This window comes from Chiloscyllium plagiosum, chromosome 12, assembly GCF_004010195.1.
Source record: "Chiloscyllium plagiosum isolate BGI_BamShark_2017 chromosome 12, ASM401019v2, whole genome shotgun sequence".
In the NCBI taxonomy this organism is placed as follows: Eukaryota; Metazoa; Chordata; class Chondrichthyes; order Orectolobiformes; family Hemiscylliidae; genus Chiloscyllium; species Chiloscyllium plagiosum.
The window spans coordinates 43,345,455-43,360,692 of record NC_057721.1 but is presented as its reverse complement, the minus strand read 5'-3'; the positions used below and the strand labels follow the sequence as shown (position 1 = coordinate 43,360,692).

Here is a 15,238-nt window from a genome sequence, read left to right as displayed (position 1 = left end):
CAGATGTTAGGTCTCACTCGTTCAAGATTCTAAGCTGTTCTGCCCACATAATTATCCATATGACCTCACAATGAGCTGAGCACCTCAGTATTGACTCTTTCAAACCCATATTTGGCAGGTGACAGTCCAAGCTGTAATAGTGTTCACTTCTGTTACAACACTATATGTGGAACATTTACTTTAACACTTTGAGATCCAAAGGAATCTTGACTGGATAGATAGACAGGGGATGATCCCTGTTACGGCAGAATCAAGAATTATGATTAAAAATCAGAGGACTCCCATTTAAAATAGATTAAGTACAATTTTTTCTCTCAGAGGGTCACAAGCTTTTGAAACTCTCTTCTCCTCATCTCAGTCCTAAATGCTCTTCCAGCACCACTAATCCAGAATCTGGTTTCCAGTATCTGCAGTCATTGTTTTTAACCTCATTGATTTTAACCCTACTGCGAATCCTCTTGCAAGGATGCCTGCCTTGAAGAAGTTTTCCTCCTCTCTCTACAAGAATCTCGGAGTCCCTCTCCCACTGCAACTCCCAGGTCATTTCCTCTGCCCTGAAGCTCTTCCACCCTCTCCTCCCTGACCTATCACCTTCATCCCCTCCCCCACTCACCCATTGTACTCTATGCTACTTTCTCCCTCCTCTAGCTTATCTCTCCACGCTTCAGGCTCACTGCCTTTATTCCGGATGAAAGACTTTTGCCCGAAACATCGATTTCGCTGCTCCTTGGATGCTGCCTGAACTGCTGTGCTCTTCCAGCACCACTAATCCAGAATCTGGTTTCCAGCATCTGCAGTCATTGTTTTTACCTCAGTCCTAAATAGCCTATCCTGTATTTTTAAACATTGATCCCTGGTTCTGGACTCCCCAGTCATTCAAAACATCCTTCCTGCATTTAATCTGACTAGTCCTGCTAGCATTTTATAGGATTCTATGGTTTCTCCCCTCATTCTTCTAAACTCCAGCAAATATATCCTAACTGATACAATTGCTCTTTATATGGCTCTCCCATTCCAGAAATGTGTCTTGTAAATTTTTGTTGCACTCCTTCCATAGCTAGGAAATTCTTCCCCAGGTGAGGAGACCAAAGCTGTATACAATACTCCAGGTAATCTCACCAAGACCCTGTACATTTGCAGCAAGACATATCTGCTCCTATACACTAATCTTCTCACTATGAAAGCCAACATACCATTTGCCTTCTTCATTGCCTACTGCACCTTCATGCTTACTTTCAGGCATTCAGATAATAACCTGCCTTCCTTTTTTTGCTACAAAGTGAACAACCTCAATTATCTATATAATACTTCATCTGCCATACCTTTTCCTACAAGCTCACTTTATCCAAATTACACGGAAGTACCTCTGATTCATCCTCACAGTTCTCTCTCCCACACATCTATGTTTCATCTACAAACCAGGGAGGTTAGTTCCCTCATCTAAATCATGAACATGTATTATGAATAACTAGGATCCTAGTATTGATTCCTGCACTACCCCAATAGTCACTGGCTGCCACACAGAAAAAGAATAATTAACTCCTACTCTTTGTTTCCTATCTGCCAAACAGCTCTCTAGTTTTCTATCCATGTCAGAGTAATACACTGTTTTATTATTCCTAAGAGTGAGAATCATGAAATAATTGCATTGTTTTAATTTATAGTGATATGAAAATTTCTAAGAAATTAAAATATCTGAGGTCAGCAATAGCAGATAATACATATTGCGCTCACAAAACTTTCTGCTGATAATTGCATATCATCACTCAACTGCTACCTTTATCATTAGTTTCCTAGATCAGTGTAGTCAATTCTTGAAGGCCTCCTATGTAGTAATCTCAAACAATGATCCATCCACAAGTTTCTATACCAGATTTGATTAAAGTGAGAAATCATGCACCGCCTAGATGGTCTTGAGTTGATGATTTATGTGCAATTCCAGTAACGGTATTAGTTGAAAATTGAACAATCTGTAGCTCTGTTAGTTTCTATTCTTCTCAATTATATATATTCACTGACTAATGAGTGCCAGATAATTTCAGTGAAATCTGACCCTGTTTAAAAATGGCAAAGTAGTGATCAACATGCAGCACAATCAAGTGGCCTAAGAATTTGAAAAACTAACCATTAATGCGCAAAAACAGACAGTTTGAATGCATGCAATATTACAGCCAGACACTAGCATCCATTCAACTAATTTTCTGGCAGTGATATTCATCACTTTGAACAGTGATAAAGTAATGAAATAAAATTTCTGCACAATTACAGAAATGAAACATTGCTATGACCTTTGACTAAATGACAAACATACAGGTATTTTAATAATATATTTAACTTGCCTTTCTTTTCTGGCAACAAAATTATAATAAGACAAGTGGCACCTCCCAACAGAAGGAATCCTGCTAATGTCCGTCTACGGCCTGACCTGGAGGAAGAGCAGGGACAATATGTGTGGCCACAAATCAGAGGTTCAGACATTCTTTTTGCCATTCTGCAACATATTTTTTGAGTATCAATACTGACTTCTTTATTTACACAAATTTAAAATTATTCATGGATTACAACCTCAAAATGTAAATAGTCTGCAGCTACAGGAGGTAATAAGGAAGACAAATTGAATTTTGGCATTTATTGTGAGAAGAACAGAGTATAAAAGTAAGGAAACATTGCTGCAACTGTACAAGGCATTAGTGAGACTGCACTTGGAACACTACATGCAATTTTTGTCCCATTACTTGAGGAGAGATGTAGTTGCATTGAAGGCTGATCAGAGGAGATTCACTAGATTAATTCCAGAGAATGAAGGGTTTGACTTATAAAGAAAGATTGAGCAATTCAGGTCTATGCACTCTGGTGAATGAAAGGAAACCTAACTGAGGTGTACAAAATGCTAAAGGGGCTTGACAAGGGAGATAGGGAGGATTTTCCCTTGTGTGGGGCAATTTAGAACAAAAGGCCATTGTTTTAAGATAAGGGGTAGCAGATTTAAAACAGAGATGAGGAGAAATTACTTCTCTCAAAGAGGAGTGAATCTGTAGAATTCAATTACCCGGAGTGTGGTGGACACTGGGATACTGACTAAATTTAAGGAGGAGATGGATATATTTTTAATTAGTAATGGGTTGATGGTTTATGGACAGTGGACAGGAAAGTAGAGTTGAGACCAAAATAAGATCAGCCATGACGTTATTGAATGGCAGAGCAGGCCCAGGGGCTGAAATGCTTATTCCTGCTCATAGTTCTTATGAAGAATAAATAATGTTCTGTTATTTTCACGAATATTGGACAGTGAATATTTCAAAGATCAGAATGTTGCAATAAAATAAAATAGGAAATTAATTTGCTTCTTATTTTCAATTTATAAAAATGGTTGTTTAATTAGAAATGTCAAACAAAACCAGACTGTCAGTTACTGAAAATGCTACCACATTACTTAACAAAATTTACATAATTAGGGCACAAGCACTAAATGATTGAAATTATTTATACCTTTATATTACAGAACAGAAATGTATCATAACCATGTTAAAAATTGATTCCTTAATTTAAAATGCTATTTAATTAGGGAATTTTGTGCTTTACCAGGAACACACAAACAGCAGAACCAGTTAAGCCATTTTTGACAGTGTTGGCTGAGGGGAATACTGAAAGGATGGTAAACTGTGGTCTTGCTTACAGTAAGGATTTTTAGAATCCATCTGAACTACCAGATCCATACAGGCAGAGCTTGAAGTTATTAGTTTATTCAAAAGACAGCATATCTGCCACCACAACAAACCTCAGTTTTATGAAATTAACTTAGGAATAGGGCTTGAATCAACAGCTTTCTGACTCAAAAGGACATGGGGATAATTATACTAAAAGACCAACAGGGATAAATGCACTTTAGCTGTTAAACTTCTGAACTAAGTCTACGCAAATGTTCAATCATATGTGCCATTAGAAACTTCAATAGCCTGCTGTTCATGTTAAATAATTGAAAGATTGACTAAGAACTGTAAGTGGCTGTCAACATCACCCCAAAGTCCATTAAAAGCTATAAGTATTATGGATACTCACTAGAAAAAGACAACATTATTGTCAATAGATTGATTATTTTTTGCAAATGAATATCAAGACAAAACAGAAAATCATTTTAGAAAATGAGATGAGCAACAAATAGTCAAATAAGTGAAAGATTTTGTAAAGGCATTTGCATATAGAGAGGAGTAGGGTATTGTCAACTCACCAAGAGCGGTTCAACAGAAAGAAACAGAGAGGATATGAAGGCAACTCAGCTATTCCCGAAAGTGCTACATTTAGATATTGATTACCACCCATGTCACTGGAATTTAGAGTCAGCCCATAATATACAAGACTGCATATAAACCTAATGAGGAAAGAGAAAGAGCAATAGTTACAAGATTAATATATGGAAGTTCAAAGCAAATATTCCTTGTTTTATTTCCTAATCTAAAATCATTTTGTTTGTATCTATAATTTATTCAAATTACATTTGATGAAATACAATGTTTTGTTAGGTAGCTGAACAAAAAAGAACTTTCAAGAATTGTAACAATTTTTAACAATGACAGAATAAAAGTCGACAGGACTAAGAGCCCAAACATCGCATTCCAGAAAATTCTAGTACAGGATTTGAAACTTGTAAAACTACAGTCATCTTAAAACACAGATAGAAAGAATTGCACATTTAATCTATGTCTGTTGAATTTCCAATCTCAGTTATGCTGTAAGAGAGTAGCAAATAAGGAAACAAAATATATCAATTGTTCTCAAGCCTCCTAGTTCCAGACTGCAAAAGTCCAAATGTATGTAATCTGCTTGGTCACAACTACAATACAACACACGATATAAAATATGGAACAAAGACAAATTATTTGGCCAAACCAGTCCATGTTGGTATTAATACTCGACCAAGCATTGTTCTCCTATCTTTCCTCTTCTAATTTATCAAGACTCTTCCATTTCCTTCTCCCTCAAATGCTTATTTAGACTTTCGTTAAGTACATCCATGTCATTTGCATCAGCCAATTACTGTAGCATAAAACTCTAACTAAAATGATGTATCAAAATGACATATTTGAGACATACCAAACATACATCATTATCAATGTCCGCCACAAGAGAACTCGATCCCGGAAAAGATCAAACATATTACTGGACTCATCATCAATTTCTCCAGTTGGTGGCTTCAGAAATACTGAATACTTCTGCTGACCATTCTTTTTTGCAAAGTTGTCAAGTATATTCTTTGCTTCATTCCACCGCCCTTGAGTGTACAGCCAATGTGGAGATTCTGGGATACATCTACAAAGAAGTCAGTCACAGTTTTTTTTTGAAGGTAAAACTTAGCAACAGCTATTACAGACACACAGATCTTTATATACTCATTTCAACCAGATGGGAAAATGATGCAACTGACCCTTATAAAAAAATAAAAAACGTACAATAAAAACTTACTTGATGAAGGAAAACCTTCCAGTCAAAATAGCCTTACATTTCTTACAATTGCATATAAAATCTCCTTGCAGCACAATGCCTATTTAGGAGCAGTACGGTTGCTTGGTGGTTAGCACTGCTGTTTCACAGTACAAGGGACCCAGATTCAATTCCAAAAGGGAAAATTCTGGAAAATCTCAGCAGGTCTGGCAGCATCTGTAAGGAGAGAAAAGGGCTGACGTTTCGAGTCTAACTGACCCTTTGTCAAAGCTTTGACAAAGATTTCAGATTCCAGCATCCGCAGCAATTTGCTTTTACCCAGGTACAATTCCAACCTTGGGCAATTGTCTGTGTGGAGTTTGCATATTCTTCCTGTGTCTGTGTGGGTTTCCTTCAGGTGCACCTGTTTTCTCCCACTGTCCTAAGATATGCAGATTAGGAGGACTGGCCATGCTAAATTGCTATGTGGTGTCCAGGAATTGCAGGCGAGGTGGGTTAGTGATGGTAAATATGGGTTTACAGTGGAATGCTCCTCAGAGGTTCAGCACAGACATGATGTGCCAAATGGTTTCTTTCTGCACTGTGGCAGTTCTATGATTCTATTTATATATGAATATATGAATTATGTAGTTAAGATACTTCTTGCATTCATATATTACAGTGGAGAGCTGAAAAATGCTATTAGACAAAATCTTGCTTACAAGATGCAATTCCAGTTTTGTCCAGAATAACACCAAAGTTTATGGCTGTAATTACAAGGTAGGTTTCCCATAAAACATATATTCAGTACAAAATGTAGTCATAACCTTTTTTGGTATCTATGAATCTGTGTTATGGTTGAGGATTGTTATTTTCTTTTATGCTCAGTGCCAAAGGGCCACTCCCCTGAAAAAAAAACTCTGGAGAATCAAATGTCATTTGCTTATGCTCAATTTTTGTCAATATAGTAAGTAATACAGCAGTATAGTAACATCATATGGATTATTAGTTTCTCAAAGCTAAGAGGGTGGTGAGATAAATGGGAGGGGGTGGGGCAGGGGGCACAGGTAGCTGAGAGTGCAATAATTAGATGGAAGTGGAGGTAATGGTGATAGGTCAGAGGGGAAGATGGAGTGGATAGGAAGATGGAAAGGTAAGGCGGGTCATGAGGGCAGTGCTGAGATGGAAGGTTGGATCTGGGATAAGGTAGGGAGAGGAGAAATGAGGAAACTGGTGAAATCCACATTGATGCCATGGGTTTGGAGGGTCTCGAGGAAGAGGGGTTCTTCCTTCAGGCATTGGGTGGTTAGGGAGTGGCAGTGGAGGAGGCCCAGGACCTGCACGTCCTTGGCGGAGTGGGAGAGGCAGTTGAAGTGTTCGGTCACAGACCATTGGGGTTGGTTGGTGCAGGTGTCCTGGAGATGTTCTCTGAAGTGCTGTGCAAGTAGGTGTCCTGTCTCCCCAACATAGAGATGACCGCATCTGGAGCAATGGATACAGTAAATGACACGTGTGGAAGTGCAGATGAAACTTTGATGGATGTGGATGGCTCCTTTGTGGCCTTGGACTGAGGTGAAGGGGAAGGTGTGGGTGCAGGTTTTGCAATTCCTGCAGTGGCAAGGGAAGATGCCGGGAGGGGAGAGTGGGTTTGTGTTGACCATGGACCTGATGAGGTAGTCGTGGAGGGACAGTCTTCACAGAAAGTGGATAGGGGTGGGGAGGGAAATGTGTGTCTGGTGGTGGAGTCCACTTGTAGTTGGCGGAAATGGCGGAGGATGATGCGATGTATACGGAGGTTGGTGGGGTAGTAGGTGAGGCCCAGGGGATTCTGTCCTTGTTGGAGTTGGAGGAGTGAGGTTTGGGGTCGGAGGTGCGGAAAGTGGATGAGATGCACTGGAGGGCATCATCAACCACGTGGGAGGCGAAATTGCAGTCTTTAAAGAAGGAGGCCACCTGGTGTGTTCTGTGGTGGAACAGGTCCTCCTGGGAGCAGATGCAACAGAGGTAGACGAATTGGGAATAAGGGATAGCACTTTTACAGAAGACAGGGTGAGAGGAGGTGTAGTCCAGGTAGCCGTGGGAGTCAGTGGGTTTGTAGAAGATGTCAGTGTTGTGTTGATCACTATTGATGGAGATAGACAGATCCAGGAAGGGGAGGGAGGTGTTTGAGATGGTCTAGGTGAATTTAAGGTCAGGGTGGATGTGTTGGTGAAGTTGATTAACTGTTCAACCTCCTTGTGGGAGCACAAGGTGGCTCTGATGCAGTCATCAATGTAGCGGAGTAAAACGTGGTGAATAGTGCTGGTGTAGCTAAGGAAGATGGACTGTAACCAACAAAGACAGGCATAGCTGGGGCTCCTTCCACATCAGCATCACCCTCATGACCTGTCCATCTTCCTTCCCACCTATCCGCTTCACCCTCCCCTCTAAACTATCACCATTACCCCCACCTCCATCTACCTATCACACTCTCAGCTACCTTCCCCAGCCCCACACCCTCCCATTTATGTCACCACCCCCTTGGCTCACTCCTGATGAAGGGCTTTTGCCTGAAACATCGACTCTCCTGCTCCATGGATGCTGTCTGACCTGCTGTGCTTTGCCAGCACCACACGTTCGACTCTAATCTCCAACATCTGCAGTCCTCACTTTCACCTAGTATTTTAATTACAGGCAAAACCAGAGTTGCAAATCAGCTCTGTTCTTGAATATGTTCGCAAATCAATTTGTACTCAATCTGGAACAAAATGCAGGACACCAGAAAATAGCCTTTCGTACATACAAGGAAATGTTTGCATGTCAGAATTTGAAATTACAGCCCTGTATGAAATTGTGTTCATAAGTAAATTAGAGAACTGAATGATTTGGTGGGCCTGGCTGGGGGCAGGAAGCTGGAATGTGCACTCCATCTAACCCTGAGATGCAACTGAGCTCTTTCACCAGTATGTTTTTGCCTCCATCCAGAACACCGATGTTTTCTTGTCTGATCTGTTTATTTGGGCTGGGAGGGTGGTGGATTTAGAAGGGGGTTACAGTTATATAGGTAGAATTCATAGATGTTTACCTGTAGTTAGAACCTTTGTATTTATAATAAGCAATAGTTCTTGATAAGTGCGGGAACCTTGTCTGTTTTCTGTTAAGTTGGTTCTATCAGATAGGTAAAATTAGTGATTTGGGTACACTGATAATTTTTTTGTCTTTTGTAATGACCCCTTGGTTACCAGCATGTCATCTCAAGTTGTAACATAATGATGTAGCTGAAGGTGGTTGGCCCTTGAATACTACCCTGAAGAACTCCTACAGAGATGTTTTGGAGCTGAGATGACTGACCTCCAGTAATCACAACCATTTTCCTTTGTGCCGTGTATGACTCCAATCAGTGGAGAGTTTTCCCCCGATTCCCATTCACTCTAGTTTTGCTAGTGTTCTTTTATGTCAGACTCAGTCAAATGCAGCCTTGATTTCAAGGGTACACACTCTGATCTCACATTTGGAATGTCCATAAATGAATCATAGTTATTAGTTCACTTGCCCTGATGGAACCAAAATTGAATATTAATGAGCAAGTTATGTCTATTGCAATCTGATCCCATCCATTTAGAATTTCTTGTACCCATTTAGTTTCATTACAAATCCATCACTTATCTAACCAGGCATTTTATAACCACTGTGCAATGGTGATGGGAATAAATGTTTGAAGTAGTGGATAGAAAGTTGATAGATTATAGAGAATCTGGAGGAGAGTTATTTGTCACAGAATCCCAGCCTCTGACCTATTATAGCTACAGAATTGAAAATAATTTTTTTGTTGAATTAGTTAACTCATTCTACAATAATTTCTTTGACAATAATGAAAGCATTTACAAGGCTGTCAAATTGCCTCGGAGGTCTGAAATAAAGAGTTCACCAAATTCATTCAGAGTTATTTGGTTAAGGCATCATCGCATGAATCTATTTTCGATCAGATTTGACAGTTTCAGTTTCAGAAACGTCCCTCCAAAACAAAACATCTTCCTTTCGACCTACTGAATTTCTTGTTTCTCATTCCTTTTTTGTTTTTGGGCAGTTTGTGTATTACTAACATGTGATAATTGGATGACAAGATTATTAAAATCATCAGCGCTGAAAATGTGTTGCTGGAAAAGCGCAGGTCAGGCAGCATCCAAGGAGGAGAATCGACATTTCGAGCATAAGCCCTTCTTCAGGCCCGAAATGTCGACTCTCCTGCTCCTTGGATGCTGCCTGACCTGCTGCGCTTTTCCAGCAACACATTTTCAGCTCTGATCTCCAGCATCTGCAGCCCTCATTTCTCCTATTGAAATCATCAAGCGAAGTTCGTCCACTATCCAACTATTCTATTCTGTATGATCATGATCCTTGAAATGGCTTACTGAGATACACATCTAAAGGTTGAATTACAAATGTTAGATACCTGTTATAACTTTAACTTAGGTATGTTTTCTCCATGACTGTCTCTTAATTTCATTAGTATTTGGGGTCTGAATATGTCTTACACTAACAATGTTATGTTCATAGGCCACCAGGTGATTAATTATACCCATTATCAATCCACAACTTCACTTCACCCTCACCATTCATCAATTGTTATGCTACTATGGATATGGACAAAAGATCCTGTAGGGATTTTTGGCATGGTTTTAGTTTTAAAAATCACCACAGGTTTTGATTTTATCCATCAGCCATGCAGACTATTATCACCATGATTTTTTTGTCTTCTCATGTCTTGTGACTCTCACTAGAACTGTTTAGAAACTTTTCTACCATCCCCCCAGCCCACGTCCCACCTCCCACCCAACCCCCACCACCATTACCACTACTGAGTCACTAACCATCAATATCCTTGGATTTGCTTTTGACCAGAGACTAAATCCTCCAATGAGTCTGACTCCCGAAAGCTTGTCCTCCCACCATCTGCAAAAAAAAACTCCCCACTTGCCTGGATGAATACAGCTTCAACAATACTCAAGACCCTTGATACCATTGAGGACAAAGATTGGTACATCTGCAAACATTCACTCTAACAACCACTACCACACCAAGAAGTAGTAGCAGTGTGCACTATGAGATGTAGTGCAAAAATTTACCAAGGCTCCTTAGACTTTCAAACTCATGATCACTAGCATCTGCAAGATCCCCTCTAAGCCCCTTGTTATTCTGAAATAGAAACATATTGCGAATAGCACTGCTCAAGTACCTATACCAAATGTACTACAGCGGTTCAAGCTCAATACCACTTTCTCGAGGGGAACTCGGGATATGCAATAAGTGCTGGCCCAGCCAAGGGCACTCACATGCCATGAATGAATAAAACAAAAAGATGATGGTGAAAGCTGAATACAGCTTTATGTATTAAAAAGGAATAAGAGATTCTAATAGTAAGGGAGGTTAAAAGTCACTAATAAGCAGGTGAACAAGAGTTTAAGGAAGTTTTATGTGCAGTTTTAAAATATAATCATACTAACTAGTGTTCACAGAATAAGATTCCAAACTACTGAGAGACAAATTATGGGATTTTGCATGCAATAAACAAACGTGAATCAAGTGTTAAATGAGATTATATTTAAAGGATTGGATCAGAAGATGAATCTCAGGGTTGGGATGATCAAATCACTAAAATAAACAACACAATCTTCCTATCTGCTAAAATAAAACCAAACAGAATCTTGGGATAGACTGCCATTGATATTGTCTGGACATTTAAATCCAGAAAAGTCATTTCAAAACTATATTCAACCCTGATAAGACAACATTGGAGTACTGCAGCTATATGAGTCTCTGTGTTTCCAATAGAGTATTCTCCTACTAGAGATGGGGATGGAGACCAGATACACAGCTAATCACAGAAGTTTCAAAAATCATGAATGATGAAAAGTTTACTGCTTGGATCTTTCCACTCTTGTACAGTCAAAGACTCATACAGCACAGAAAAAGATCCTTTAGTCCAACTTATTCATGCTGGCCAAGTTTCCCAATCTAAACTAGTCCCACCTGCCTGCATTTGGACCATATCCCTTTAAACCTTCCCTATTCATGTATCTGCCCAAATGTCTTTTAAATATTGTACTGTATCTGCATTTACCATTTCTCTGGCAGTCCATTCCACATTTGAACCACCCTCTGTATGAAAATGTTGCCCCTCAGGTCTCTCCTAAATCTTTCAACACTCACCTTAAAATTATGCTCTGTAGTTTTGAACTTTTCCCCCATCCAAGGAAAAGACCTTTGCTATTCACCTTACCTATGCCACTCATGATTTTATAAATCTCTATAAAGTCACCTCTCAACCTCCTATGCACCAGTGAAAAAAGTCCCCAGCCTTTCCAACCTCTCTTTATAACCCAAACTCTCCAATCCTGGCAACATCCTGGTAAATCTTTTCTGAACCTTCTCCAATTTAAAAACATCCTCCCTACAGCAGGGCAATCAGAACTGTACACAGTACTCCACAAGTAGCCTCACAAACATCCTATACAACCTCAACATGACGTCCCAACTTCCATATTCAACGGTTTGAACAAGTGTGCTAAACACATTCTTAACCACCCTCTCTGTGATGCAACATTCAAACATTTGATTAAATGTTTAAATAAAGTACTGAGGAAACTAAGGACAAAGAAAGGAACACCAAGAAGACTATATTTTTCACAAGCTAAAAGGATGATATTTATATGGAAAACCTCTGCCATTGATGTAGAGCAAGACAGACTTGAGGAGGAACAAAACAAGTTCTTAAAAAAAGGACTCAGAAGTATTAGAAATGTGCTGACAGAATTATGTAGACAGGTTTGCTAGGTGAAACAAAATCCTTGACCTGTCTGAAAATATCTTTAGTATCATAAATTCTGATAATATAGAAATATCTCTTCAACCAATAATGGTGAAAAGCCACGAAGGCAAAGAAAAACAAATTAATAAGTCATATGGTGAGCTTCTGAACAAACTTTATAATTTCTCAGCTCAGACAGGGTTGACTTCATAATAGCTTTTTGAAGCTAAGGAATAGACAATGTGAGTGAGGCTTGGGTGATGGAGGCAAGTCATCTGCACATCCAAATTTGCAAGAATACAATCACATGATGAATTAGAGCCAATCTTTTAAATTAAATTTTAAATATTGGTATGTAGCTGATACATAATTACAATATAGATAAATGGGTCAACTACAAACACCTCGGGCAAAGTTAATGTTTCAGGTAGATGAAACATGTGATTCGAACATGGTGATGGAGAGAACAAGGAGAATCTACTCCATAATAACTTAAAATCAATATCAAATATGACTAATACTACATAAAATAGTATCTGTTGAGATTTAAGTTGAAACATACTTTTTGAATTTGAACAAATTCGATTGTTTTGTTTCAGGTCACTTATAAGACAACTTTTCAAATAAACAAAATTACTTCTGGTTTAAAGTTTTTCAGAAATGTTGATAGGGTGTATGACAGGGTAGCTGCTCAAAAGGTTGTTTGCTCTTATGGAGATTTGAGGACCAGACGATATAATCTCAAAATAAGGGATCACACATCTAAGACAGAGATGAGGAGGAGTTTCTTGTTTCAGACGGTTTGAATCTGTGGAACTCTTTACCACAGAGAAATATTGAGAGTGGTCATCAAATATATTCAAGGCTGAGATAGACAGATTTTTAATCAGGAAGGGAAAGATAGGGAAGTGGAACTGAGGATTATCCAAGCAAACATGGTCTCCTTGAATGGTGGCACAGACACAATGAGCTGGATGATCTACTTTTGCACATAAATCATAAGAGTCATAGAGCACAGAAAAGGCCCTTCAGTTCATTGAATCTACACTAACCTACCTACACTAATCCTACTTTCCAGCAGTTGGCGCAGAGCCTTGAAAGTGCTCCTCCGTGTACCTTTTAAACTTTGTGAGGTTTCCTCCTCTGCCACCTTCCCAGGATATACATTCTAGATTCCCACCATCCTGTGGATGAAATACCTTTTCCTCAAAACCTCTCTGAGCCTTTTACCCTTAACTTTAAATTATGTTCTATGGTCTTACAAAAAATAAAGAGTTTATTAAATATGAAGACTTGCCCTAATATTGCAAAAGAGATTGGAATTTCAAAAAGTTACTTGTAATATTATTTTTCAATATAGTAAGATTTAAAAACAAGTAGAAATTGTTATTCATTAACAAGAAAAAGAAAATGATCCCAAAGTTTCTAATGTTCAGTAGCTCATAGAGCAGCATCCAGAAACAAGATGTTCCTCTTGAACCAGAAAATTACTGTTTCCCATTTATATTTTCCTGTAGAGCATATAGAATCTCCAACTTACAAAGATGGGAGCAGAATGAGTATGCCCTCAATATTGATCACAATGGCCAAAATCCGCCATGGTCGAATAAAGTATCCAAGCAGGGCATAGAGAGAAATTCCAGCAGCAAATGAAAGACTCTGTAGTGACCCTAGAAAAATGAAAGTAATTTAAACTTCACATCAATTCAACAATATTTAATTTGTAATCACTCCTTGGTCTTATTGCCACTTAATTTTGGGCAGCACGGTGGCACAATGGTTAGCACTGCTGCCTCACAGCGCCAGTGACCCGGGTTCAATTCCCACCTCAGGCGACTGACTGTGTGGAGTTTGCACATTCTCCCCGTGTCTGCGTGGGTTTCCTCCGGGTGCTCCAGTTTCCTCCCACAGTCCAAAGATGTGCAGGGCAGGTGAATTGGCCATGCTAAATTGCCCGTAGTGTTAGGTAAAGGGGTAAATGTAGGGGTATGGGTGGGTTGCGCTTCGGCGGGGCGGTGTGGACTTGTTGGGCTGAAGGGCCTGTTTCCACACTGTAAGTAATCTAATTTAATCTAATTACTTCCATGTTAGTCTCAGCTAAAAGTAACTTCTTCAGGCTCAGCATTCTACTTTGTTCCTTAAACTTTGTCTACTAGGCCCCTTAGAGTCTTAGCGTCATACAGCTTGGAAACAGACTCTTCGGTCCATCAGTCTCTGTCAACCATGTTGTCAAACTAAACTAATCCCGCCATTTAGCGTATATCCCTCCAAATCTTTCCTACTCATGAACTTATCCAAATGTCTTTTAAACATTGTGTTTTAAAAAAAAAGTTACAGAGTGGTTCATGTGTGAACTGCCAGAGCAAGTGGTGGATGCAGGTATTCCATCACTACATCCTTTGGCAGTTCACACATGAACCACTGTGTAAAACTGTTGCCAGTCATGTTCTTTTTAAATCTTGCTCCTCTCACCTTAAAAATGTGCTCCTTAGATTTGAACTACCCTACCCTAGGGGAAAGATCCTTTTCATTCACCTTATCTATGCCCTCATGATCTAATAAACCTCAGTAAAGTCACCGCTCAACTTCTTTTACTCCAGTGAAAAACTCCCAGTATGTAAAAACGTTTTTTTGTATCTCAAACCCTCCATTCACAGCTGCATTCTGGTAAACCTTGCTTGAACACTCTCCAGTTTAATAATCTATAACCAGACAATCAGAATTGCACACAGTATTCAAGAACAGGCCTCACCAACATCCTGTATTACCTCAACATGGCATCCCACCTCCTAAAGTCAAAGGTCTGAGCAATGAAGGCAAGCATGCTAAATGCCTTCTTACCTGCCCTGTCAACCAGTGACACTAGTTTTAAAAAATTACGTACCTGAATCCCCAGGTCTCTGTTCTACAATACTATCCATAGCCCTACCATTAATTGTATAAGTCCTGTTCTTACTGATTTTACCAAAATGCACCATTTCACATTTATCCAAATTAAACTCCATCTGCCACCCCTCAGCCCATTCCCCCAAT

At 39.3% G+C, this 15,238-nt stretch overlaps 1 protein-coding gene across 3 annotated transcripts in view; it reads right to left on the bottom strand.

Annotated features, from left to right (window-relative positions):
- Positions 1-15,238, bottom strand: part of LOC122555175 (solute carrier family 22 member 15-like) — an 80,426-nt gene that overhangs the window by 34,573 nt on the left and 30,615 nt on the right. For all 3 annotated transcript variants that reach the window (XM_043700907.1, XM_043700908.1, XM_043700909.1), the window contains exons 5-8: positions 13,746-13,875; positions 5,092-5,307; positions 4,229-4,369; positions 2,340-2,425 (exon numbers count right to left, since the gene is read on the bottom strand). In XM_043700907.1, the coding sequence (XP_043556842.1) occupies positions 2,340-2,425; positions 4,229-4,369; positions 5,092-5,307; positions 13,746-13,875 (573 nt within the window). The remainder of the gene's footprint in view (positions 1-2,339; positions 2,426-4,228; positions 4,370-5,091; positions 5,308-13,745; positions 13,876-15,238) is intronic.